The sequence below is a fragment of the Ochotona princeps genome, chromosome 8 (genome assembly GCF_030435755.1).
Source record: "Ochotona princeps isolate mOchPri1 chromosome 8, mOchPri1.hap1, whole genome shotgun sequence".
Taxonomy (NCBI): Eukaryota; Metazoa; Chordata; class Mammalia; order Lagomorpha; family Ochotonidae; genus Ochotona; species Ochotona princeps.
The window spans coordinates 47,876,347-47,903,562 of NC_080839.1; the positions used below are offsets into that span (position 1 = coordinate 47,876,347).

Consider the following 27,216-nt stretch of genomic DNA (forward strand, 5'->3'; position numbering starts at 1 on the left):
CCAGCCTTAATCATTCTGGAAACATCAGAAGTAACTCTCATTTCCTGGGCGTGGCTTCTGAAGGCATTGAGTTGAAGATTCCAACAAGGCCTTTCTTCCTTCTCTGCCCCCTCAACTCTCTCTTCCCAAAGGCCCCAGTCTGCTCATCCCCACGGCTTCAAACCACCTGGGAAGCCAGTTCTGAAACACCCCGTGAGTGCTCTGGAAAGCCACCCTTCATTGCCTCAAAAATAACCCTAAACAGCAGCAAGTACCCTGGTGCATCTTGGCATTGCTTCAAGAAGCGTGGCTCCTGCTTAGCCCCACCCTAGCTGGTCCCACCACTGGCTTACAGGTACCGATGCAGAGGTGCCAGGTGTGCTGTGAACGGGGAGCTTCTATGTCACTCACAGTGTGCCAGGAGCAGGAGGGACACCAGCACTCACAGTGTGGGCTGACAGAGCTCTCTCAGCTGAGGTTTACAGCATGCAGGGAGGTGGACAGGACAGCCAGGCTCAGGCTGCCAAGGCCCTGATCTCACCATGTGAGGCTCACCTCCACAGCAATCCCGGGATGTCCCAAGGTGCCCTCAGCCGGAAGCAGAATCCCGGGAGAGCTGAACCATGGGGCAACTCTATTGTGGTATTTTCTCCGTTTCTGCATTCCTTGCACTTTGACAATGAGATGATTGTGTGGATATTACAAGAGGTGATTATCTCCACTGGCACTGAGCCTGCTCCAGTGCAGAGAACTCGTGCGCCAGAGCCAAGACTCTGAGGTCACAGCTAAGTTGCCCACTCCAGAGAGCTTCTGACAAACTTCAGGGCCACCAGGGAGTTGTGCTTTGCAGGGCGGCTTACGTTAAAGGATCAGCGATGCGAGACAGGGATTGAGTACCTTGCAGCCCAAGCCCAGGACAGGGTCGAGGTGGAGGCTGGGGGTGGGCAAGGGGAGGGGAAATGACAGCCTGAGCTGTCAAGCTCCCACAGCTCAGAAACGGGCTGGTGCTCTAAGCCCTTTCTCCAGATCTCTGTGAGAAAAGTTCATATCCTCAAGGAACTGTTGGGGGAGTTTCTAGGACTTTGTTGCCATTAGAAGCATGAAGATGGAAACTTGGAGGAAAAGTTTCACCAAAGAGGAAACAAGATGTTGCTGATTCTTCTCTGTGTTACAACAGGGAATGAGAAAATACACTGGGACTTCAATCAAAGTTTGCCAGTGACAGTTACATACTTAAGTTGTGCTTAAGTCATCCTGTGAATGAGTCATCCTGATGCCTACAGGTGACCAGTTTAGCTGCGAGCACAGACTAGGGAAAGGTGTGTGATAATCCATGAGGCAGGGGGAGGTCAGACAGGAAACCACTGGTGCTTCTGCCTCGCATAGTCTTTTTTTTTTTCCACAGAAATATTCCAGAGATCAACCAAGGCCCATGAGCAGGCACCGTCTCCAGGGAAGTAAAATGTTGCTCATAGAAAATTCAGTCTTGGTACCTTTTGGCTGCCAGCTTCCCTTTAGTATCCTTCTCTTGTTTTCTTGCTCTCTCCTTACCTCAATCTAGGAGCACCCATAACTTAATTTTCTGCGTTGAAGGAATCAACAGAGAAGAGCTGAATCCTAAGAGTGTTCTAGAAACGGCACCTCCCATCCTGCTGTTGCCTAGCACCCAGACAACAATCCCTAAACCAGGGTCAGTAAGTAGCCCTGGGTCTCGCCTTTCCGACACAGCCTAGTTGGTCAAGACGGATTTCTAGAACTAGCCTTATTAAGGAAAAAGAAATGTAATAGATGCCCCAACCTAAGAAATCCAGGGAGTTCTACCACTCTATCAAGTTCCTAAGACGATTTCTTTCCTTCATAATCCTCAGCCAAGTTCAAAGGTGAGCATTTTCCCAGAGCCTCATTAAGAATGATGTTTATCTCATACATGTGGAGATTGTAAAGTTTGAGTACATCTTGCTTATTTAGAAAAATAAAAACACCTTTTTTTTTTTTTTCTGATCCAAAAGGAGGAGGAAAAGAGGGATGAGACAAGGGTAAACTCTGGGAGAAAAGGAAATGGTGCCGACAGCACTATTGGGTCAGCACACTGCCCAGCAGACCCCACCTTCATGTGGCTCGGGAGGCCTTTCTTGCTCTGGTCACTGCTAGCTAGCAGCAGTCACTGCTCCTTGCAGTATCTGGGACCTGTCTGCCCCAAGCTGTGCTCTCTGTGGGTGTGGGTGCTTGTGGAAGGTGTGTTTTCATAGCAAATGTTGGATATGTGCCTCTGCCGAGGGGCCTTTATAAATAAAACATCTCACCAGGCCATCGAGGGTCTGACTGGGGAAGGGAATTCAGCAGAGTTCTATAGGGCTGAGGTGAGCTGACCGAGCTGGCCCATCTAAGCCAGGCCATGGCCAATTCCTCCCATGTTGAAGGGGAGTTCTCAAAGAGGGTAGAGTTCCTGTGCCTCATCTGGCATTCCCACCTCCTTCCTCCCCCAGAGTAAAGCCCCAGGCTGAAACAGACCGGCCAGCTCCATGAGTCTGGTGAGTGAGGGGCTGCTAGCTGGGACAAGGGCAAGTAGTTGGTGCCTCTGCCTGTCTCACATGCAGCAGTGGCCCCCTCAAGCCTCTGGCTCGCTCGTTCCGCTCGTTCCACTCGTTCCACAAGTCCCTGGTTGGGGTGAACTCATTCTCTTTGGGCACTTAGCAGTCTCAGCCAAATATCATTAAGCCCCTCATTGGGCTCAGGTCAGCTGAGGTCACTCACAGCCCAATCTGCATTACAGACCTTGAAGCACTAAGGCACAGTCAGACTACAACAGGAATGTGAGGTTACTGCCAAGTTCCAACAGAAGCACACATTGCTGGGGACTGCCTGGAGCCACTCTTAGGTGGGAAACCTTGGGGTGAGTGTGGGCAGGGGCTCCACAGGACCCCACAACCCCTGGCTCTGCATACTGCCCTCTAGAGGTGGGACTAAAGTATCACTGAGGTGGCACCCTGTTAAAGCTGAGTGGCATACTACCCAGGGGTTTCCCACATCTTTCTTCTTTGGGACCCACTCCATGCCAGACACATGCTCTCAGAGAATCTTAATCCAAGAATGTCTGGGATGAAGTCAACTTGAGCCTTTGGATTGGTTCAGCCGACACTGATTCTGGGCAAGAAGTTTTATAAACTCAGTCCCACCTAAATCCCAAAGGGTATCTCGTTTTTCTACAGGCCACTTTTAAAATCAACATCCATGCTCTAGGCTTCAGAATTCTGGAAAGGATTAGGTCGGAGCTCCCGTGTAAACCTTTTGTGCTTCTAAGTATTACACGGGTATTTTGGAAGACCCAGAGTGTTATTGAACACCCACTTCCTAGGTCCGCAGAAGTTTTTGCACAACCATGCAGAGTTAATGAGACACCAGAAGAAAACTAAAGAAACATCAGAGAGGTTGCTGAGTGCTGAACTCCTACTCTGCTCAGGTTCTCACGGTCTTCAGATTACGGTTCCTGGGGGCTTCTGCTTGCTTTCCCCCCTTCTCCTTGATGCCCAGTGCAATGCTTGGGTACTCAGCAGCAACTTCATACAGCTTCCATCATAGAACCAGAGTGTGACAGAACAAACAATATGTTAGCCTTAATCCAGCCCAAGCCCTTTATTGTTCAGATGAAGATACTGAGGTGCAGAGGCTGTGAGGCACTGGTTCAGATCCACACCTTCCCTCCTTCTGCTCTTGGTGAGCACTAGCGCCATCACCCTCCAACCTAGGCATTGCAGGGAGTCTCATTTTGCAATTGGGAAGGCAGAAACACACAGTGTGTGAATGACATATTCAAAATACCACCAGCAGTGGTAGGCCCAGGGCTTGAACTCCAGGTGCTCTGGCAGCTGCAAGGTTTAGCACTGCCCTCTGCTGCTTCTCCTCCAGAACCCCTGGACCCATCTCCCCATTTCCATTGCCTAGTATTCACTCTCATTTGCATGCTTGTCTTATCCCTGCTGGGACCTCCACTAGGTTCAGGCCCCTAGGTGAGCAGAAATACCGGTGTCTCATTAACTCTGCTCTTCAGCCAAGCACAATCCTTCCAGAGGGTGCTTGGCAAACAAAACCCTAAGGAAGCATTCTGGGGAGTAAGGCCATCGATTTCTCCCTGCTAAAATGGTGCGCAGATCTTTTAATACTTGTTTTTCCCCATGGAGGAGATTAGGATCTATTAGGAGTGCAAATGCCTTGCCAATGCCTCTCCACCCTGGCCCAACATTGCCTAATTCTTGCACAACCATGAAATCACATGCAAGGCACATCCCCCAGGCAGGTGTTTTAGCCACTCCTTTCTGCACCCATTCATGGTTTCTAACCTCACCCCAGCCCCCCTTATTCTTTTGCTCTGCACTAAAGAATTCATCCAGGACTCCCTGTCCACCCACCCTGGGAAATCTTAGTTTCCTTGCTTTTAGGCAGTGGGAACTGGAACCCTAAAGGAAAAAGATTCCCCACTTTGCAGGCTTTTCCCAGGATCCAAAGTTGGTCCCCTGCTGGCGAGAGTCAGCAACAATGACAAAATTCCCAGGTTTCCCAGATCCACTTGGGGAGGAAAACAGATAATTCCACGGCGCCACCGATGCCCATCAGGAACTACCCCAACCCCAGCACCACAGCATCCTTTCCATCTCAAACTGAATGTCACTCTTTTTTCAAAAATTCAAAACAGCACCCAGGCTCTGCCTGGGCTGCCCCTGATGCACAGTAACTCAGCCCTATAATTACAGTTTTCTTTGCAGGAAATCACTACAGCTTGGTTATTTTCTCTTTGGGATTTAAATGGGGGCGAAGGGGAGGGGCTGTCAGTAATCCCTATACAGCAGCTTTCTGTGTCTTTCGTATTTTGAGTCCTTGTTTTCAAAACAGAAAACCCTCACACGAATTCTGAGAAGCACCATGGCAGTGCAAGGTCAAGTTCCGCACCCAACTTCATCCACACAGTGGCAGGATAGAGAAAGCACCCTGGAAGCGAGGGGCAGGGGGCAATATTCTGTCATCAACTGTCAGGGCCAGAGGAGGAATTTATGGGATTCATTTCCCAACACGCGCGGGACCCCAGCAGCACACAAGCCAGAATGCTCCTGCGAGCACCTGCAAGGGGGGGCCAGTAACCTTGCGATTACCCTCATCTGACCTCACTCGCCAGGATTCTTGGCTGAAAGTCGAGGAGGTCAGCACCAGCGTGAGTCACATCATCGCTCACCTGCCCAGGGGACATTCTTACAATGAGGTTATTAGGACTTTTCCACTGGTGGCCTCTCCCTGTTCCTCAGCCCAAGCAAACAACCACATCAGCATAATTTTCTTTAGGCTGTTTTGCATGCTCCTCCCATCTCCTTCTCCCCTCAGATCCTACCTGCTCCCCGCTAAAGGAGCTATCAGAAAAACCCCAGAGAATGTCAATACCCTAACAGAATAATGGCTCTTAAGACCCTTGTTATTTCCAACTCAGGCCTTGGACATGTAACACCTCTGCTGAAGGCCAGGGGGACCTGCCTCACAGTGTCCTCATTTAGGGAAGGGGCTCCTCCCAGGGGCCAGAGCTGCTGGGGAAGGGCAATGAGGTGGGGAGTGGGGGGATCCTCCTGGCTCCATCTCAAAAGGCCAAATGGATCTTGCTTTTTCTCTTTCATGTTACAACAGCACAACAATACATCTGAATACTAAAATCTCCTGCCCGCCCCTGGGGCACTGTCCACTCCAGAAGTCCCTGAAGGCCTGGACCAGGACTCAGCAGCCCATAAGGCTGGCTCTAAACCCAATCAGGCTTCACTGCAGAGGAGAAACCTTAACCGCTTTGGCATTCCTCTGTCCTTGACGTTTAATCCAACAGCTCTGAATGGAAGACTCCGCTTCTCCTGGTAGTCAGTTTTACGGTATAGTTAGTTTCCCACTGAACTAACAGATTTATGTGCATGTTCTTCAAATGTGCTGCAGAAAAGCTTTGGCATCTGGAAACTGCCCAAGGAGGATCATTTCTCACTCTAATCATTGCACCCCAGTCTTGTCCACCATGGGGCATATCACAGACAAAGCAAGTCAAATCACGGCCAAGGCTGGGTATCAGGGCACTCCCTCTTAGTGCGTCCTGTCTGGCTACAGACAGCTGTGGGCCAATGTGCTCTCATGCGTACTTACCTCCAACAGACATATGTCTATGCTTTGTATGTTCATAAATGAGCTGTGTATCTTCAGTCGAGGAGTTTTTAGTGAGCCTCTGCTACACACAGGTCTTCCTAAGTACTGTAGGGAGCTTGAGCCATCCCACTCTGGCTTTGAAGCTGCTTTACAAATACCAAATTAGATAAGGAATCGATGTAGACTAAGTGCTTGTTGTTGATGCTGATGAGGGCCAGAAACACATGAAAGATAGCAGTGGGTTCTTCCAAAGATATGAGCATCACAACCAATGCACATGGTTTCCCTTCCCCACTCTAAGACACAAATCAAAAAATTCCTGATCTGTAGAGAACTCCATCTCAGTTTCCATTATCTCCATTTGGAAAATAGACAAGGGCATCATCAAAAAGTTCATGGACAATGCAGAGGATGAAAGAAGCTAATGGGAGGATCTCAAGTGTTGGCACCTAAACTCTCTTCATTTTTCTACAAACTGTTTGTTAGTCTCACATGAGCAAGGCTTCTAGGGACGTTAACAGCGACGCTGTGGGACCCCATTCACAACTTTCAGAGCAAACAAAACGCTCCTCTTGATGAGCTGGATCAGAACACAGAAGAGAACTCTGCCTGTGGATGCTGCTGGAACTCAGAGATGCAGCACACACCCCGAGAGTGGTCCCTGGCTCAGCCTTGCTTGGTTCTCCCGTTCACTGGTTAAAAGAACACAGCGCGTGCGTGCATGTGGACACAGCGGCTTCTGGCACCTGCCTCATGTTTACCTTTCTTCCCAGTGTTTACTGAGCACTATTTTATATCTGTCACCAAACATCATGCCAAATAATGAGGTTTTTAGAACAAACATAGCTGATGTGAACTAGGCTCAATATGGCAGCTCTCAAAAAAAAATTCTCTTGATAAACTTCAAAGGATTTTAAATTCTGTCAGAGTAAAGACTCTGTTGCTCAATGAAGACTAACCCAGGAGATCCCAATACAATCTGAGAGCAGGTTGCTTTTCACAACTCCCAATTCACAGCCACTTTCCTCTTAAACAATTCTACTTCTAGTGTACACCCCCAAAGAACTAAAATTAGGGGTTCACACACATGCTTGGAGACTTACTCTCATAGGAGCCAAAGGTTGAAACAGCTCAAATGTCCCTGAGTGGAAGGCTGGCCATACCAAGATGGGATCTACAAGCAATGGAATATTATGCAGCCTTTAAAAAGACTGGGATTTAGGTTCATACAGTTACACCAAGGAACCCTGAAATAAGACAGACACAAAAAGGCAACAGTTCCATGCTTGCATTCATACAGAGTGCTTACAACAGTCAAAATTTATAAAGAACAGTGGTTACAAGAGACTGGGTAATGGGAAATGATTGTTTAGTGAATATAGACTCTGAAATCAAATATATATATATAGATATATAGTTCTGGAGATGGATGGTGGTGGTGTGCACATACCTAATGCCACTGAGCTGTACATTAAAATGGTTCAACTGCTCAGCTTAATGATATACCTGTTTCGCCACAATACGCAGGAAGAGTAGTTAACAACCTTAACTCTGCCCTCATCATGAAGAAAAAAAAGCCACACATTACAAAGCTTCCATAGCACTCAAATCACTCTTAGGGTGTCTTGAATAAAGAGCAATCTGGAACCTTTGCCAGCTTGAAATCTAAAGTGAGCTTTCAAGATAGCCAGCTTTCCTGATTGAGTTTTGCACACCAGCCTCCAAACACATCTATTGCCTTAAAAAAACAAAAATAGAAGCCCCTCCGTTGGGAAACAGAGCAGGGGCTGTGGCTCTCAGCCCTGTCTGTCTTTCTGTTAACGAAGGTTTGCTTGGACCTTTCCATTAGCCCACAAATTACTATTAAAAAGCCATTTATCAAATTAACACTGGGGACTGCAAAAGTCATCTGCAGGCAGCGTGCACTTTTCCACGTAGGAGTTGCCATGCCGACCGCAGCTCCATGGTCATCGTACAGAAGTGTCAAATTCAACCCAGTCCCGTCTTGCCACTGTGAGGACTGATTCAGTCGCACTGCCCTTCCCCTCTGCTCAAATGTGCGCAAGCTGCATGGTCCTCACTCAAACCAGGTAAAGACCAAGTAAGGCAGCAAGGACAAACTCTACTTGCTCAGTTTCTACACTCTGAAAACTTTGCAAGTGGGCAAAAAGGATAATTATTTCCTCTAACTCTTATCCCTCTATCCTAAGGCCTAGAGAGTCATGGAATTTCATGTAATAACAGTCTTGGCAGTGATTCTAGAAAAAGAAAGCTGGTATGAATAAATTGAAGGAGAAACTATAATTATGCAAATTGCTGTAATAGATCATTTGCTTGGAGCAGACAGCTATAAACAAAATGAAGTAAAATCTTTGGATTTAACCAGTACCCAATTTTGCTGCAAATTTTCATTTGACAATATGCTTGAAAGCTTGTAAATGGATGTGATTCAACGGCCTGGCACATCATCATGGTTTTTTATTCTGACAGACTGAACCAGAGAGCTCGGGAAAGCATTCTGCCTTGACTCAAAAGTAAACCTAACGAGCCATTTCCAACCACAAGCAATCACCCCAGCTTCAGAGGCAAACTTCTGATTAGATCAAGCAGAGCTTTGATCCAGTGTGAACATGATTTGGAAACAATAAGCAAAGGCTGGAGTCACCTGTCTCTCAACTTCACTTCATGTTGAAGTTTACTGCAGATCTATGCGTGGTGTCCAACCATCACCAACAATGAAAAAGAAAAAAGCCAATAGCCAGCCTTAAAAACATACAGCTTTCAGGGATGGGACTGCAGCTAGCTAACTTGTGAGCTTCAAAATTCAGTTAATGCTAACCAGGTCTGGGTGATATTACAGAGATGCTCTGAAGTTTCTGCAGTCACAGGAACACCACTGCACACAGAAGAAAAAGGGCCTTTCAAACACAGGGATTGTGTCATGGACTTGCAGATGGGCAACGGCCAATTAAATGTTAAATGGAGCTTATTTAAAATCTTGGGTACAGGAATGTCACAGAAGACAAACTTGTTCTACAGGCAAGTGGGTCCTTGCCCAAAGCACCCACAGGGGCCACACTGGGAGGTCACTGTACCCAATGTGAGACCTGGCCCATCCCTGGGAGCTGTCATCATCACAGCCTCTTCCTATGTAATCATGTGAATTATTCTAAGCTCAGAGAAAGGCCTACATGGAAACACAACCTTTTATTTAGCAGTTATTTCTGGGACAGCCAAGCTCACATGCTAGTCAGAAATGTAAGAGCAATGCTGTGCTTCAGGTTTGAAAAATAATCTTTGGGCTGCTTACAGCTTGTTTTCTGGGCCTAGACTTGTCGATGAAGAGGACTTTCAACATTACACATCTGGAAGTGAAACTTCATGCAACTATCTCTTCAAGCCATGTGTGGGGAGAGCTAGAGATAGTTCCCATAAGAAACAGTTCCCATATAGTGCCACACAAAATGCACATTCCAACAGCATATCACTGGATAGCATTCTACCACTGCATGTCAGTATTTACTATATGGAAGGAAATAGGTTCACCCAAATGTTAACAGTAGTTACCTCTTGAGGTGGTGGAATCTTTGTGATTTTTATTATGCCCTCACTGGAAGAACACATATACTTATCATCATAAGAAAACAGGTACTTTAAAAAATAATTGTCCAGGAGGTGACTCTTGATGTGTGGGGGGAGGAAGGGAAGGATTGGTCATGTGCCTATGGGTCTCTTTAACTCCTGCAGAGCTAGAATCTTTCACCAAACATGTGGGGTACCCTTCCCGTACTGCTCTCAACCCTGAGGGCCCAGAGCACCCTGGGCGATGTCTAACTCATCCTTCCTCCCACATGCTGCTCTCTGTCCAGCAGCATCAGGGAGCTGCCCCCGCGCTGGGGCCAGCCATTCAAGGAGCACGGAAATATTATGCAAGAGCACAGGAAGTCAGAGGAGACAGGATTCTGGGCAGGCCTGGCAAGGAGTCTGTGTGAACTTGAGTGAATAAGCGGACTTTGCTCAGCAGGGCCGGAGCCAGCAGAGCCTTCCCAGGTCTCTGAGGCCGAGCTGTCCTCCTAGCGTCTCTGGCCAGAGGGTGGCCATCCAGAACGTGATGTACCTGATGGGAGGCAGATAAACCCTACTCCCACTATTTGGACTTTTTTTTGGCCCCAGTTCAAGGTGAATCCCCAAGGCTGCTAGCCCGTGACTCACCTCTGTCCCACATTCTGCACCCTTCCCCCTCTCCCCAGTACAGCATGACTTGATTCAGTCACTTCAGACCCACGGCCTCTCAAGGCCATGGCTTTCCAACCTGGGTCTCACTTCCTGCATGGGAATAAAGGAGGCAGCAGTTTTGTAGCTGGCATGTGTCCATCATCTCCAGTCAGCACCATTCAGAGACAAGGGTACTTTAAAAAGTTATGGGGAAATGGGATGGATAGAAAGGCTTATTTGGGAGCATTTTTTTTTTTTTGCAATTTACGCAAAGCTTTTTCACAATATTCATTTTCCATGGAAATTCTGAAGGACCCAGTAAGCTTGGTGACTGTGCCTGACGGTGATTCTCACAGCTTGGCCACACCCCATGCTAACACAACCTCCTCTTGGAGGGGAGTTACAAAGCCCCCTCTTCGCCTTTAACTTCCCACCTGCCCTCTCTAAGGGAGCACCTGGAGACAGGAGTCAGATTAGGCTCCATCCAAAGCTGCCCCTCGCAATGGAGCTACGATCCTGCAAGGATCTGTGAGCTTCTCTGGTCTGGTTCCCACCAACTAGCCCATTTTATTTATTTAACCTTTTTAAGATTTTTATTTATTTATTTATTTATTTTTGGAAAGCCAGATATACAGAGAGGAGCAGACAGAGAGGAAGATCTTAGATCTGTGATTCACTCCAAGTGGCCGCAATGGCCAGAACTGTGCCAATCCGAAGCCAAGAGCCTAGAGCCTCCCACAGGTCTCCCATGTGGGTACATGGTCCAAAGGCTTTGGGCAGTCCTTGACTGCTCTCCCAGGCTACAAACAGGAAGCTGGATGGGAATCGGGGCTGCCAGGACACAAACCGGCACCCACAAGGGATCCTGGTGCATGCAAGGCAAGGATTTTAGCCACTAGGTTACTCTGCCGGGCCAAATAGCTCATTGTGAAGATGGAGAAGACAGAGACCCAAAGGGTCATACAGCTGAGCAGTCCCCACTCTTCCTGGCCACCAAGCCACGGGAATCCACTCAACACATCCACAATTCATTTTTTTTTAAGATTTATTCATTTTATTACAGCCAGATATACACAGAGGAAGAGAGACAGAGAGGAAGATCTTCTGTCCGATGATTCACTCCCCAAGTGAGCCGCAACGGGCCGATGCGCGCCGATCCAAAGCCGGGAACCTGGAACCTCTTCCGGGTCTCCCACGCGGGTGCAGTGTCCCAATGCATTGGGCCGTCCTCAACTGCTTTCCCAGGCCACAAGCAGGGAGCTGGATGGGAAGTGGAGCTGCCGGGATTAGAACCGGCGCCCATATGGGATCCCGGAGCTTTCAAGGCGAGGACTTTAGCTGCTAGGCCACGCCGCCGGGACCCACAATTCATTTTCTTAAGCAGACAGACAGCCAGGGATAGGCATGGAGATAGTACTCCTAGCACCACCAATCTCCTCTGTGCTTCAGTGGAGGGGCAGGCAGTGGGAGTTACCACAGGCAGAATTGGCTGTGGAGGGAGAGACACCCATCCAGCCACTGCTCCTGGCCTGACAATTGCTAACTGTGGTTAAGAGCCAACAGTGGCATTCCCTGGGGACTCGGTTGTGTATTTCCAGACGCCACCAATTTCCAGACACAATGGCTTCTACTCCTCTGGTGTAAACACTGCCAAATAAGACAAACAATAACATTACCAGGGCAGAAAAACAAGGGTGCCAAGAGAGACAGTATGGGTCCATGGCAGGGGCCTGGAACCAGGATTCAGCACACATAAGCACTGCCATTCTCTGGCTGGACAATCACCTTTTCCCCCCTTAATTATTGTATCTATCTGACCAAAAATGACAACTGCTTCAATCTACATCAAGAGCTTTGAAAGAAAATCAACCACTGAACAGATTTAAGAAATGATAGCATTGAAGATTAAAAGCCAGCAACTCTGGATCATTCATTTTAGGTAGCAAATATTTAAGTTGTGCTCGTGACAGGCAGATGGTGTCCTAAACACTGTGGACTGAGCAGAGGGGTGACACAAAGGGCAGCGCAGATAACTGGCAAATAGATGACAATGAGAAAGCTGGTAAAGAAGAATGGGGGTGATGCTGACCTCAGCAGGCTGGCACAGGATTCCTCAAAGAGCTGGCATTTAAGCTAGGATCTCAGGCTAAAGCCAGCCTCGCAGTGTCGGAGCAGAGGGAAGAACAAGCTGGAGCACAGGAGGCTGTAAGACACATTGCAGGAGACAGACCAGAGGCCAGAGCTGAATGGCCTCCCAAGTCTCATGGGCAGAGTCAGGCTTTCACTGTTCCCAAGTCCTGGAAGCTTGCTTGGGTCCTTGGTTACCAGCCGTGATTTCTTCACATTCCAGGGTGTGTGGGAGTGGTGGGGGTTAGATTCCAAATATACCTCAAGCCTAAATCCCTTGTGGGCAGGAGCCTGGGCATCTGAAAGGCCTATGGCCAGGGCATTACTTTTCAGTTCTTCTGAACTCCTTCTGCCAGGACACAATCACTACAAAGTGATAATGTGTCTAATGATCACAGCACTATATCACCAGTACCAGTACCTTGAAGGTCTGCACTTTATACTTTTCAAAGGTCTTTTTATTGAGATAATGCACAGTTTTACTATAACTCCAGCTCATTTTGATCTCACCATTTTACTCTGAGAAAGCAGTGGACTGTCCAGTTCTCCAGCCCCTTTCTACTCAGGACTGGCAAACAAGCAGAGACAGGTTTACTCTCCTGCACTTCAGACTCTCAGGGGGCCCTCAAGAGTTCGTCTGAACTGCATGGGCAGGCTAGCTTTACCAGGGACAGCAAAGAAGAGAAGGTAGCCTGGGAGCAGTTAGGATCTGTTTTGCAAGACAAAGCTAAGAAACACATAACCCTTGTGGTCATCATGACACTAATTTTGGAGGGAAAGGAATTCGAGTGGGTGAAAGTTTGTCCCTCTCCAAAATAAATACCCTGCGCTGGCCCTCAGGTTCTAACTAAAGGAGAATTCAATTATTATCGTCACCCTTGTAATAGCTGGACTGACCTCTACAGGGACCTTCTGAAGCCCAGAGTCACAAGGCTTAGGTCAATCTGGGCACAGAAGATGGTTGGTTGCAAGTATATTCCAGAAAGACTGGTCAGGGTAGCAGGAGTCAATGTCCACAGTCACACCAGACTCCCTTCTGCCTAGGTCCCGTGGTCCCTGGGACTCTCCAAGGCCTTGAACTGATGGCAACTGTGGACCACGTCACCTACAATGAGCCCAGGTCCCAAGGTCCCACTAGCCAAGGTGGGGAAGAGAACTTGTTGAGAGTTTAGCAGAGGAAAAGTGGGGATTTTTCAAAGGGACCTTTTCCCTCTGTAAAGCAGAGAAACATGGACACAAAGGAGCAGACACAGTCATGGCTTCACACCCAACCCATTGGCTAGGACACCTCCCTTTTCCTTCCTGGAGCTGTGAGAAGGTAGAGAGATGCTGGACTCCAATTCCCAGCTGTAGCGAGATCTGGGCAACCATCCCATCCTGGCCTGGGGATTTCTCGGGGTGACCCTGAGGCAGCTTCCTAGGAATGGCCAGAGCCCCAGACAGCTGCTCAGTCTGCACTGGGCTGCACCAGGCTCCCAAATTCTGCAGCTCTGCAGTGCCTTCCTGGGTCAGCCAGGATGACTGACCTTCTGCTTGGCTCTGCCAGGCCTCTCCTGAGAGCATGAAACTCAGGCCTGCAGCTCACACAGCATGGGCTCACCAGCCAAGCTGAGCACCACAGACCCAGCCAATCCCAGTTCTACCATCATTACTGATCAGCAAGGGGACAGAAAAGGACCGAGAGAGGAGACATGAGCTGTCACTGAGAGGTTCAATTCCAAGCCAAGGGTTTTCAGAAGTTACAGCCTCCTCAAGGTACCTCCTGATAGAGCAAGCTAACATGACTGAGAAGTGACCTTCTGGCCCCTGCTAGCTACACAGTTGAACCTTCTTCAGTCATTTGGGATCTCTGTCCAAGGCCTTACCGTAAGTGCTCAGCTATAAGCATAAGTGCTTCTGAATTCCTCCAGGGGGTGGTATACTATATCTGTTGGGGTGGAGGAGGAGGACTGGGGTCTCCTTCACTCTTTAGGCAGCATTGGGTGCGAGAGTTTGAGAATGCTGCAGCCATGCAAGAGGAAAGACAAAGACCAGGAGACAGTTTGGCCTCTGTGCTGCACACCAGGTGTTTGGTGAACCATTATTGGTAGAGAACTACAAAAAGGACGGTTGGGCGTGAAGTGCCCATCTCATACCCTGCAAATAGTGAGGTATTAAAGGGACCTTTCGATCTTTCTGTAATGACCAAACTCAAAATCCAGAATCTGGAATGAGGAAGGGCAAGAAGGGATAGACGGCACGGAAGACCTTACTGTGGATGACAGCCACGGCTTCCTCTAACCACCCTGGATAGCCACAGGAGAGCCAGGCTCCTGATTGGGAGTGCTCAGGTAGGCTCTGTCCCATACTTCCCAACACCAACCCAGACCTGGTCCCCATGTCGTTACATCTCAGCTACTACCACAGCTCCAGGCTCAGGTGCAGAGGGAGCTACTCACCAGGCTGGACTGCACACCCAACTCATTCCCAACTCCATGTTGTTCATGCTGTTCCCTTCTACTGGACTGTCCCTCGCACTTATGTGCCCACCCAAATTCTATCCAATCTTCAATACCTCTTGTATTAAACCTCCCTCTGGTCTTTGCTAGTCCCTACTCTTCCTATTCACTTTCAATTCTTATCAAGCTTCTGCCAATGGGTCAGTGTTCGATCTGAGATAGTTTTGACTTCCTGACAATATGAACTAGTTATGACTTCCTAACACCCTAAAGAGCAGTCTTAGGAGACCCACTATCATAAGCCATCTCACATTGTTTTAAACAAATGATTTTGAGAACCCTGGGGCAGGGTCCCTTGAATGCTTCTTTGTTACCCCCACTGTACAGGACAGCCCTTGAACAGGGTAGGTAATCTACACTGACACACAGCGATGATGCCCACATCCCCACCACCCTCAGGACACACACGTGGGTATCCAGTGAGGAGGAGTTCAGTTTATCTGAGCAAAGATTTCTGCCTGCTTTTCCATCCTCCACACACTGAGCTCCCAGAGTTCCTGACACAGAATCATTCGGCACACAATGACTTAGTATTTCAACATCAACCTCAGTGCTGGGCACTACAGGAAAAGAGAGAGAGAGCGAGAGAGAGCAAGAGAGAGCGAGAGAGAGAGAGAGAGAAATCTGACTGGGTCCCTGTTCTTGGAGGGCTTGATACTCATACATTCAAACCTCACACAAACAGTAAAACATGGATGAGACAACATGCAACTGCAGGAGTTAACAAGCAAACAGAGTCAGGGAAGGCTGGCCAAAGAAAATGATCTCTGAACTGCTAACCTCTCGCACACATTTCCCACCTGACTTTTTATAAACTCTGAGACAAGGCAGGAGTGTCTTGTTTGGCTGGGCTTATTGTACAAGGCATTCTTCATTGAAGCTTTGGCGTAATGCTAGCCTGTTCTTTCGTTTGGTATAACATCACCTATTAAAAAATCTCTCTGCACTACCCTAAATATTTTACGGCCCCTAGAAGTGTCAAGTTTACACAAATAGGAAAAGCTGAGCCCTTGACACAGGCTTTCCAAGTAACTCAAGGGACATCTATACAGCCAATCCATGACTTATCTTTTAAATGAAGCATGATTTCAGAGCCAATCAAGAGATGTTACAGAGCACGAGAAAATTAGACACTCATGCTCTTGAGCAACACGCTCTCTTGGTGGAAAGACAAAAACAAATACAATGTCATTAGATAACAAGGAACTATAAACTATAACCGGAGTCTTTGGCAAGTAGAACCAAGAGCCTGGGGAAGTAAGTGCCGGTGTGGGAATTACTACAGGATAAACTAGGGAGCTGGGGCTCACTCAGGGCAATGGGGACTATGTGAGTAGGGAGAGACAGAGAGAAAAAAAAGCATATAAACAGAGGGGACTTTGTGAGGGGACAGAGGTGGGAAAGGGCATTCTGAATCTGTCTCTGAGCAGAGGCCCAGGCACTGAGAAGTCAGGTGCCTTGCTGGGTGATGGAGGGACGGAGAGTGCTGGGGCATGGTCCCCTGTCATGAGGCTAACCCGCTCACCATGCAAGCTACCCTTAGTGGGGGACAAGGACTCCTATCTTCATATGCAGTGTCTAGCTAACCTTTGTGATACATCAGGGAACTATCCCAATCTATCCAGGAAGCCCCTCTCCTACTCCAGAATGTGTGCTCCCAGGATACAGCCATCCTGCCAGGAGACCTGAAACAGCAACACCTCTGCTGAGATGCTCAAACTGGCATCTTAGCAGCCAGGGTGTTACCCACCCAGCCATACACTAGGAGCATGAATTTCCAGAAGACCCAAGAGAACAGGAGAGGAAGATGTGGCAGAGCAGATTTTTCTCGACTTCTGGCTATGACAAAGGGGCCTCACCAACTGGGAGGGGCACAGCAGCTGAGTCCAGGCAAGCTGAAGCACAGTCAAAAGCCAGAAACACTGAAAAGGGCTGTGAGTCCCCTGTCCCATGAATCTCCCTAGGTCTCCGGTACAGAATAAAACACAGACTCTTGCCACATAGGGATAGGCTGCATTTATAGAAGCGCCCTGTCACCAGCAAAATGTGACCTTTATACTTTCCTTATCTTCTTACCTGGGTAAACATTTGTTGTGCAAGCACACAAATAAAAGTTCTAAAGGTGAGATGTAGTGTGTCTGGTTACACCGCGGTGCTCCTAGCCCAGACATCAGAAGCCCTTCTGGGCTGCTGGTGACTTTTCTCTCCTTTTACCCTGGGCACCAAAATTAGCACTATCGCCCTCAGCCAGGGCTAGAGTAAAGGCTGCCATTCTAAAATAGCATCAAAGGACTCTTGGAAACACGGGAGAGAAATATAAGGATACGGTGGTTGACAGCAACTTACTGAGAAAGCAACTTGATGGGAGTGGGTTTTAAGTCAAACATACAGGAAATGAGCATGATTGGGACATACTCTGGGATCTTCCATAAAGTGGATGACAACTGCTCTTGCTCTCCATAATCTCACACATGGCACTCTGGATAAAACCCGATTTGTTCTTTGTAGCACAATTTTTTTTTTTCAGAACTTTTATCAATCTACCTAAGCCAAGACCCGAAGTTTCACTTCACTAACTAATCTGCACACTGTTGTTATTTCTAGAATATTCTCTGAAGACATGCTTTGGCCCATGTCTTCACATACTTGATGGTTCAGATTTGATTTTTAAAACTGTGTTATTAAGGATTCTCAAACAGCCGTTCCGCAACATAACTTTCTGTTGCTGTCATATGGACCTCATAAAGTCAAATAACCATTTTTTTCTTTTTTTCCTGTATGCTTAAAGACACCCTTCCTGCAACTGTGTATGACGTATTTTACCAGTACAATCTTTCCCAATATTCCAAAGGGCTCCAGCAACAGGAAGTTGTAAAGGTAGGAAGGAGGCCTGTAAATATTTGCTGCAATTACTCATTCGTAATGAGAAGAGGTAGCAGTGCAGCTAGAGTCAGTTGGCTCATTACCTCGTTTGCAGCCAGAGTCCAGGACGGTACCCAGGAGCCTAGCCTCACTATGGGCACTGGAGCCACGTGCGGGTTCCACTCCACACACTCTGCCTTGCCTTTGAGTAGCTCCACTTCCAAAACAGAGAATAACTATGATGTGCTGCCCTTCTCTCCCCTGAGCCCTGACCCCAGGAGGCATCAGAACAAATCTAGCACAAAGCAGTGACAGTGTGAAAATCTATGTTATCAAGAGCCAAATATGTGTGTTCGTTAATAGGATACAATGAGGGGAGAGTAAAATAAAATCAGGTTCTGTAACAGGCCACTGCACATGGATTTAAGTAATTATTATCAAAAGCTTATAGAATTTATTTATTTAAAGTTTTATTTATTTTTTATTGCAAAGTCAGATATACAGAGAGGAGGAGAGACAGAGAGGAAGATCTTCCATCCAATGATTCACTCCCCAAGTGAGCTGCAATGGCCGGTGCGCGCCGATCTGGAGCCGGGAACCAGGAACCTCTTCTGAGTCTCCCACGCAGGTGCAGGGTCCCAAAGCATTGGGCCGTCCTTGACTGCTTTCCCAGGTCACAAGCAGGGAGCTGGATGGGAAGTGGAGCTGCCGGGATTAGAACTGGCGCCCATATGGGATCCTGGCACGTTCAAGGTGAGGACTTTAGCTGCTAGGCCACGCTGCTGGGCCCAAAAGCTTATAGAATTTATTTGGTATATTATAAAGGATTTATAAAATTCTTCTGAATTCTCAGACTAAATCCACATGTCCTCTTACTACCGACTGTTCCCAGTCACAGGCCAACACCAGGGCACCTCAGACGGAAAAGGAGATGAAAAGAGACAACTAAGGCCACTGCAATGTTGACGAACTTCTAAGTCGTCTGCTGGCTACATCCCTAGCCTTTCAGCAGCCAACATGGCAGCAAAGATCCATTTTCCAGTGCCTCATTATGCAGCCCAACCACATAAAAACCACTCATCTTTGGGACTCCCCACTTCCTAGGATTGACTTTCTATTTTACTTCTCTGGAGGGTGCCACGGAGGAGACATACAAGAACCTCTTGGAGTGATGTAAGGACAGTTCCAGCAGTCCACGTCCATGTACAACTGAAAAAACTCCAAGCATGTGTTTTTGTTTTGCTTATTGATCAGCCACCTTTTCTGAGAAATAACCTCCCCAGAATCATTATCTAGCACATAAACTGCTTGTGACTTTAAAAGTGAAGAATCTTGGGCCTGGTGCTATAGCCTAGCAACTGAAGTCCTCTTCTTGAATATACCAGGATCCCATATGGGTGCCGGTTCTAATCCCAGTGGCCCCACTTCCCATCCAGCTCCCTGCTTGTGGCCTGGGAAAGCAGTCAAGGACCCTGCTTGGGATCCTGCACCCGTGTGGGAGACCCAGATGAAACTCTAGGCTCCTGGCTTCCGATCAGCTCTGCTCCAGCAGTTGTGGCCACTTGGGGAGTGAATCAGCGGAAGGAATATCTTTCTGTCTCTCCTACTCGCTGTGTATCTGACTTTGCAATAAAAATAAATCAATCTTTAAAAAATGAAGAATCTTTTCCTGTTATAAGCAGGGGGTAGGGGGTAGGAGTGGGGGAGGATGCGCCTCTTGGGAATACGTGAGCCTCTAGCAGTGATGCCACATGGTAGGATTTTTGCTGACGTAAAAGGAGTCCCGGGAAACAGCCTAAGGCAGCCAGACAAACCAGTATTTCATGAGAAATTAGAGCAAAACAAGACCATTTAGAAGTAGGTAACATTCGGGTCCATTCTGCACCTGTCCTTTTGGCTCCAGGGATCTCATGGGGTCCCACCGATCTTCTCAACTTCAGACTTTCAGATGAAATTTGCAGCTTCCGGCAACGGAACCATACCACAGACCCTCAACTTGAAAATTGCAGAGGCTGTTCATGGCCACACCCATGGATGGCACTGCACACATTGGCATGAAGTGTCACCAACCATGACTTCTCTTTCCATGAGGACAGGTATCTGGGCAATTGTTTGACAGTACTGGGAAAACTCAAAAGGTAATACGGGCTCCCAGTGCAGAGGTCAACGGTGTGACAGCTGGGAAAGCTTGGGGCTTAGCAGAGAAAGGGCTTCATAAAAAGGTAACATGTTGTTCTTGCAATGATCCGAAGCTATTCCTAATCCCCCCATCCATTCTTTCCTTCCTGTGCTTGCCGTTTCAAAAGATCAAAAGCGTCAGAGGAAGTCCTGTGCGTCTTGATTTGGAGAGGGTCCTCAGAAGCCACAGAGGAAGAGCCGCTAACAGCTTCTCCTGCATGATGCAGGCTGAAGGCTAAAGCAGCTATTGAAGTCCTGCCACCAGCAAAGGGTGGGAGGTGGAAGGCTTTGAACTTCTTGGGGGCAGTCGAGAACCACCTCCTGTCCAAGCCGAAGAAAATGCATGCAAAATAAGGGCTTCTAAGAGTGCCAAATCTACCCCCTCCAGGTCTTCAAACCCTGTCTGTGTGTGAGGTTTGAAACAAATGATGAGTCACACCCCCAAAAAAATAATTATAACAATTATAAAAGCAGCAACCAAAGCAGTTATCATTTATAGAGTGCTTACCACAAGACAAGCATGGTATTAAAAGCATTACAGCTATCTGTGGTAAGACAAGAAGGTATGGCATCACGGCCAAGAACACAGACCTTTGGGATGCATTGCCCACGTCAAGTCCCTGCTCTTCCCATGCTATCCATGTGACCTCAGATAGTGGGCCTTTCTATGTTCCAACTTTCCCATCTGTGAAGTGGGAATGATAATAACAGGGCTGATGTCACTGGATTGTTAGGAGGATCGAGAGTTAATTCATGTAAAGTTCTGAGGAAGCATCAGTGTTACTCAGACCGTGTTCAGTTTTGCTCATCCTACTTCAAACAGGATCTCCGTGAAGGACAGAGTCATTCCTTGTGCAGCAAAAAGCATCATGACAACTGTTGAAGGTGATGGGAAATGCGAGGATGCATTTATTTTCATGGCCATTTTAAGCAGCATCAACAACATGCACCTTGCACAGGACACTCCTCTTGCACAGGAAGGGCTTCTCTTCCTTCCATCACTGACGGCAGACACACAGGTGGGCAAAGAGGCCAGCAGGTGCAGGCAAGGTTAAGCTGTACCACAGAAACTTTACTAGATGCACATGCCAAGCCCCACCCAACAAGACAAGCGAGAGATACACCATCAGCGGTGAAATGCAGCCCTGTTTGGGACAACACTGAAAGGTAAGGCCGCTTCCAAATCAGATATTCAACAGCCCCGGAAAGGGGTTTACCTTTTCCAGACCACAGGGCTTTTGAAAGGCAACTGAGAGCTGATCAGGCTCACTTCAGAAATAAACACGTACATATATGATGTGTAACACACAGTTTCATCGACTTCCAGAGCACCCCGGCAGCCCTTTCTCAAAGTCTGGGCTGGAAGCTCCTCTTCTATCTCATGCTTCCTGAAGTCCTAAAGGCCTGACAATCTTACCCTCAGTGGAACCTGAAACTTCTGTCCCTGTCAATCAAGCATCTCCAACCAGGTCCCTCCTTCCACGTCCCTCACCTAAAGCAAACATGATGACAATAGCTGATACAAATCACTCAGACAACAAAGGTGTACTGAGCATCCACTAATCCGGATGAAAAGTTGTAACACAGCATATGTATATCAAAGGTATTAGGTACCTAACAGCCGATTTGGGGGTATGTCTGCCCATGCTGCCAAAGTTCACAGAAGAGAACATTCCCAAATCGTTCGTATTTTTTTTTTTTTTTTTTTTGACTCTTCAGGCTTTCCAGACAGCGACTCTCCCTATTCAGTCTTTCCACTGGTCCTATCTTCCTGGGATGTCTGATCTCCCCAACACACACACACTCTCTCTGTCTCAACTGTGTGTTTACTATCTAAAGTGTTACTTTCTTATCTTTAGCTTCAAGGTATTTGATCGCTACCTAACAGTCACAAGTAGGCTGCCAGCTACTCGCACTTTCAATTAAGCTTCCCCATTGTACGTCCTTGTTTTTTCCCACTCAGGCGACGCAACTTGAAGAGGAGCTTTCTCCTTCTCTTCTTAGCAGTCCCTGTAACTACCTGCTCCAGCTTAGAAGCAGGTGTCCAACATACAAAATCTGTTGTCCTACTGATTCATATCTTGAATTATCAGAGTTGGTTTTCATCGTAAGAACAGGGAGCATGGATCTAGGGGTAGGAGTAAAGGGTGTTGTGGCCCTCAGGGCAAACATCACCAACTTTACAGTATTGGTCAAGCCAAATGTTTCACGCACCACCACCAATGACGGGTCCTAAAGTGAAAGGGAAAACTTATTAGGCTAAAGGGTCAAGGGAAACGATCAAGTTGGCAGAGGTTAGAAACAGGGAAAATAGAGAAAAACACATCCCACTGAGTAGATACCCTGAAAAGCTCAGCGCCTAACTCTTGAGATAGCAAATGACACCAACTGTGTAATTTCAACCACACAGGCCTAAAATTCTGCAGCACTAAAAAGTAGCTAATTGGTTCCTTCTGTTTCTAAAACCGTTCCATAATAAATTCCTAGAAAGTTGAGCTGCACCCTAGAGGTAGAAATTCACATGTGAGGCAAATTAAGCTTAGGATTTTCACCTGGAGACCTTGTTAACTCTCCTCCTGCGAGAACTGATCTGGAAGCTGCACCAGTGTTCTGGGCTTTACACAGCAGTCCGCTCCGCTAGGGTCCTTTGTTGGGTGGGGTCTTCCTACACAGTGGGTTCTTTCCCCTAACTACAACAAAACGAGGGTCTTTACAAATTCATACTTCCCCAAGTTTACAGGAATGAGACTCACCACTACCTCCTTTTTCTTTCTTGTAATGAGCAAACAAATCCACACCTTTGGCAACTGGAAGGCTTGTCTGATTAGAAGAGGAAGCCCCCCTCCCCTTTGCACAAGATTTGGGGGCTGCAGAGGGGAAAGGGCACTCAATTGGAAATAATCTTCTCTGGCTACAGGCATTTCAGGACTGGGAAACTCTCACGAACCCTAGGGAAACCCACAATCCCAAGCAATGAGCCAGGGTTTTGAGTCTCACCACAACTAATTTTTCTAGTGAGTGAAGAAATCGTCAAGGTTCCAGTTTCCCTTTCCAGAAGGAGAAACATTTGACTGGAGGGTCTCCACGGTCCCTCAGGAAGTAATTCTAAACCTCCCATTAGCAACACAGAAAAGACATTCTCGACATCTTCCTGAAAGTTAGTGAGAAGCCCAAACGCATCACCTGTCATGTCAATCATGCAAACCACCCTACACTTCTGGGGATGCACTAGAAACACATCTAAGATCGAAGAAATATTAAAATACACTGCAATTAAGAAAGGTTGTTAATATGTTGCTTTTCAGAGCAGGAATCTCTGATTATACTGTAGGAGAGGAACAACCAAGCCATGCTAGCCAGGGGAGGGACAGAGAGTTTGGAAACTTCTGGTCCACAGATTTCCATTTCTTCTCCAGCCCCCTGGGCTCGGCAGAGCAACACCGGGTGCTGGCTCCAGCCCTAGACTTTGATCCAGGATTATCCAAAGATCTCTTCGGAGTGGCCCTTGGCGTCACAGGGCTCTTGTGAGGCACTCAGGGACAGTGACAGAGGCCAGCACTAAATCAGAATGTATTGGCTCACAAAGTTTAATCACATCTTGGTCTACCCCCATCCCCCAACAAGCCTGTGGCCAGCAAATTGAGCCACACAGAAGGATGAGTCCAACAGGAACTGGACATCTCCTCACGGGACCATGGACGGCGAGGGACATGCCGTTGGCCCTGCGGGTTCTGGAACTCAAAGACCCAGACAGGGCGTGTGGGGCGGCTGCCTCCAGGGCTTTCGCAGGCAGACCCACAGTAGTTCTTACAACGGCTGCTCTCACCGGGACTGCCACGGAGAGGATTACGCAACCTTGTCCCAGCTAGCATTCCGGCTCCCTTCAGCTCTCGGCTGGCGCTAAGGTGGCACTGTAGTCCGGTGTCGCAAGTGTTTTCCCGCTCCCCAGTTTCTCCCCACGGTTAATATTCACACTAGCACGGGAGCCGGCGCCAAGAAACTTCGCATCGCAGCAGGGAAACGCATTGGGCCCCTGCTGCTCCGAGCCCCTCGTGATCTCCAAGGACCCGCTTAGAGCTTTGTACTTTGGTGTCCAGTCACGCACATCGCTGACATTTTCACCTGGTTCACCAAACGCATCGGAAGCTTCCCCTGGTGTTGCCGCCCTCAAAACACGCACGGCCCTAAAGTCACGACGTTGCGGTTTGGGGGCTCCCTCTGTGTCTGAGCCCGGGCGCTCAGGTCCCGAGATGAAGAAAGACGCTGCGGCCGGCAAGGGGCAGCGAGGTTAGGACTTCTCTATTTGGCTTCCTGGGAGCTAAGGACCGGGCGCCCCGCCAGGACGGGTGCGCTTCGCTCCCGTTTATCAAATCCTTATCGTGACCCGCGGTGGGAGCCGCCGCTTCCGACCCGAGGAGACACTGTTTCAGACTCCCGTCCCGCAACGGAAGTCGGCTCCGGAGCAAATCCGCTCAGGCAGAGTGCTGCGGGTCAGTCCTTCTCTGCCCGCACCAACCCGCTGGCACCTTGTCCCGGGCCCACTCGGCGGCGCGGGCCGGCGGAGTGCGCGGGACTGAAAGCCGCAGCTGCCACGGACAGAGGCGAGGGGTCCGGAGGGAGACGGCCAAGCGGCCGCCTTTGCTGGTGCTGAAGCCATACCCAAAACTGCGCAGTCGCTCCCATCCTGGCCCGCGGAGGCTCGGCCGGGAGTGGCCGGGAGGGGGCAGGAGGGCCGCGAGAGCTGGCCCAAGTCGCCTCTCACCCAGTGCCGAGAGGTTCGCAAGGGCAAGCGGCCGCTGCCCTTCCCCGTCCTCCTGCGAGGTCGACATCGGACCTTCCCTGGGCGCCCGGTGTCACCGTCCCCTCCAGGCCCCAAGACACCTGTTCTCGCAGAGTAAAGTAGGCAAATCGGAGCCAAGGTGCAGGGAAAAAGACGGGTTCTGCAGGCTTTGGCGGGGCTGGGGGCTGTCTCCATCCCGCGAGCGGCGCCCTGAGCAGCGTCCCAGCTCCTCGGCGGGGGCGCGTCCCGCAGCCGCGCTCCGCCTCCCGCCCCTTGCCAGTTTGGGGTTCCGCAGCGTGACAGCAACGCATCTGCAAGGACCAGGGGGTTGCGGGGAAAGAAGCGTGGATGCAGCCCCCTCACTTGAGATCACGCAAACAAAACGGTATCAACCCACAGCCATTTCGACTCGCTGGCCGCGGCGGCGCGCGGAGTACAGGCACTAGAGTTTCGGAAGACACCGGGGGAGCAGGTCCGTCCTCCAAGGCCAGCGCCCTGGGCTTCCTCACTTAGCGCAAGCTACTCCGAGGGATCTCAGAACACACCTCCGCGGAACTCCTCAGCCCCGCGTCCCTGCTCTGGACACCTGCTCTTTAAACCTTTCCGAGCCAATTTTCAGCACTCTCGTGCCTGCCGAACGCCGCGCAGCCGGGCCTCGGCCCGGGACCAGCTCCCCAAGCGGCCTCGACGTTCCCTTACCTTTTCTTCTCCTTGTCAGCTGTCATCGTCGCTGCGGCCGTCGGAGACGCCGAGAACCTGGGTTTGGGGTTGGTGGAGGCTGCAGCCGCTGCCTTCGCTGTAGTTCTCGTGGGCTCCCCGAAGCCCGGAGTGTGTGAAAGATCCTAAGTGCTCGCAGGTGCCCGAGCGCCTCGCGCAGTCAGGTGGCAGCTTGCGGACAGCTGGCTAGGTGCGGGACCCGAGGGGTGGAGAGAGGTGACGGGGAGGAACCTGCACGCGGAGGCGGGGTCGGGGAGAGAGTGGGAGGACGTTGTCAGAGGCGAGGAGAAGGCAGCAAGAAGGGAACCCGAGTTCCCCTGTCCCTCTAGCAGGGAGTCACTCTCCTCGGTTTTCCAAAAAATAAAAAAAATAAGTGGCCCAAGCGACAGGCGTTGGAATGAGCCGGGGCCGGGCGGGCGCGGCCGCTGAGTTGACCATACAGTCTCAGGACACTGCCGAGGATTGTACGGCCGCCTCAGGAGGGCTGGGGCGGAGCGCGGCAAGCGCCGAGCCTGTGCAGCGGGCCGCTCCCGAGTGTGCCCTCCCGCCGCTGACCGCCCACTTTAAAAACTCTGGCGGCCGGCCGGCGCGGGGGCGGCGCGAGGGGCGCGCGCCAACAGGCTCCGCCTGCGCGCCCAGCCCGCCCTCGCCCCGCGGCGCCGCGCGCCGGGCAGCCCACTGAGCCCCGGCCAATGGGGAGGCGCGGCCGCTGCCTCGGCCCTGACCCCAGCCCGCCCCGGCCCCGGCGCGCGCCGCTCCTCCACCGCCCGCACGCCCCGCCTCCTCCCGCCGTAGAACGCGAGTTGTTTTTGAGATCTTGGGGAGAAAGGGGGAGACCTATGTGGGGTGCGAACCCCCCTTTACCGTGGGTCACTGCCGGGGAGGCGCAACTTGTGCGAGGCTAAACCGCGCGCGGGAGCCGGATCTCCGGGAGCGCGGCGAGGAGCGGGAGTGTGCCACCGCGTTGACGTCTCCCGACCTCGCCGTGCCCTTGAGTCTGGGGCAGGAAAGCGAACGCGGAGGATCCCGAGCCCGCCGAACCTTGCACAACCACGCGATCCCGCATCCTGCCCCTGCAGCCTGGGGTAGTCATGCAGACAACCCCGGCGGCCGCGCTCTTCGTGGCAAATGCTGACTTAGCGCTGAAATTGAGCTCAGGGTGCGCCTACTTCTGCCTGCCCTCGGCCAACACCTGAGCCTCTTGCGGGGTTGTGTTGGGCCGTGTAATTGTGGCGGGGCGGTGGGAAGGGCCTTTGAGCCGAACTACCTGCCGCCTTCTACCCTTAGTACCCCAACCACCTTGCGGATCCAGAAGTTGGACTGACTGGCCAAGTCTGTTGGGGCTACAGACCGCGGTGTCACTGAGGTCACTGGCTTTCGGGCTTGGCCCGTGAGATGCCAGGGTTCAATTGCGATGCTAGCAACGCGGGAGGCTACAGGTGTTGAGAATTGGGAGTGCTAAGTGTTCCTGCAGGCGGTGAGAGCAGGGGGCTGGTTGCCCTTGTCCTGGATGCACTGGGTGCTTTCGTCCTCGGCCGGCCGGGCCTGGCCCGCTTGGCATCCAGCTTGCCCAACTCTGCGGAGCGCCGAGCGGCTCCCTCTCGGTCTCTGCCTGTGTTAGGTTAGGCTGCATCAATACTGCGGTTTCTGCAGCCTGCGGAAGGGCCCACGGGCTTCGTAGGTATACGCTTAAGAGGGCAG

The 27,216-nt window shown here is 50.0% G+C and overlaps 1 protein-coding gene and 1 long non-coding RNA gene across 2 annotated transcripts in view; one reads left to right on the top strand and one right to left on the bottom strand.

The window, feature by feature from the left end:
• EPAS1 (endothelial PAS domain protein 1) overlaps nt 1-26,061 on the bottom strand; it is a 78,604-nt gene extending 52,543 nt beyond the window's left edge. Inside the window, exon 1 of the mRNA XM_058667990.1 lies at nt 25,498-26,061. Coding sequence (XP_058523973.1) covers nt 25,498-25,523 — 26 coding nt within the window. The 5' untranslated portion in view covers nt 25,524-26,061. The remainder of the gene's footprint in view (nt 1-25,497) is intronic.
• On the top strand, nt 1,720-17,858 carry LOC131481010 (uncharacterized). Its single transcript, XR_009245982.1, has 3 exons — nt 1,720-1,859; nt 2,466-2,510; nt 17,583-17,858. It is a non-coding gene; the product is annotated as an uncharacterized LOC131481010 (long non-coding RNA).
• Nucleotides 26,062-27,216: the final 1,155 nt, after the last annotated feature.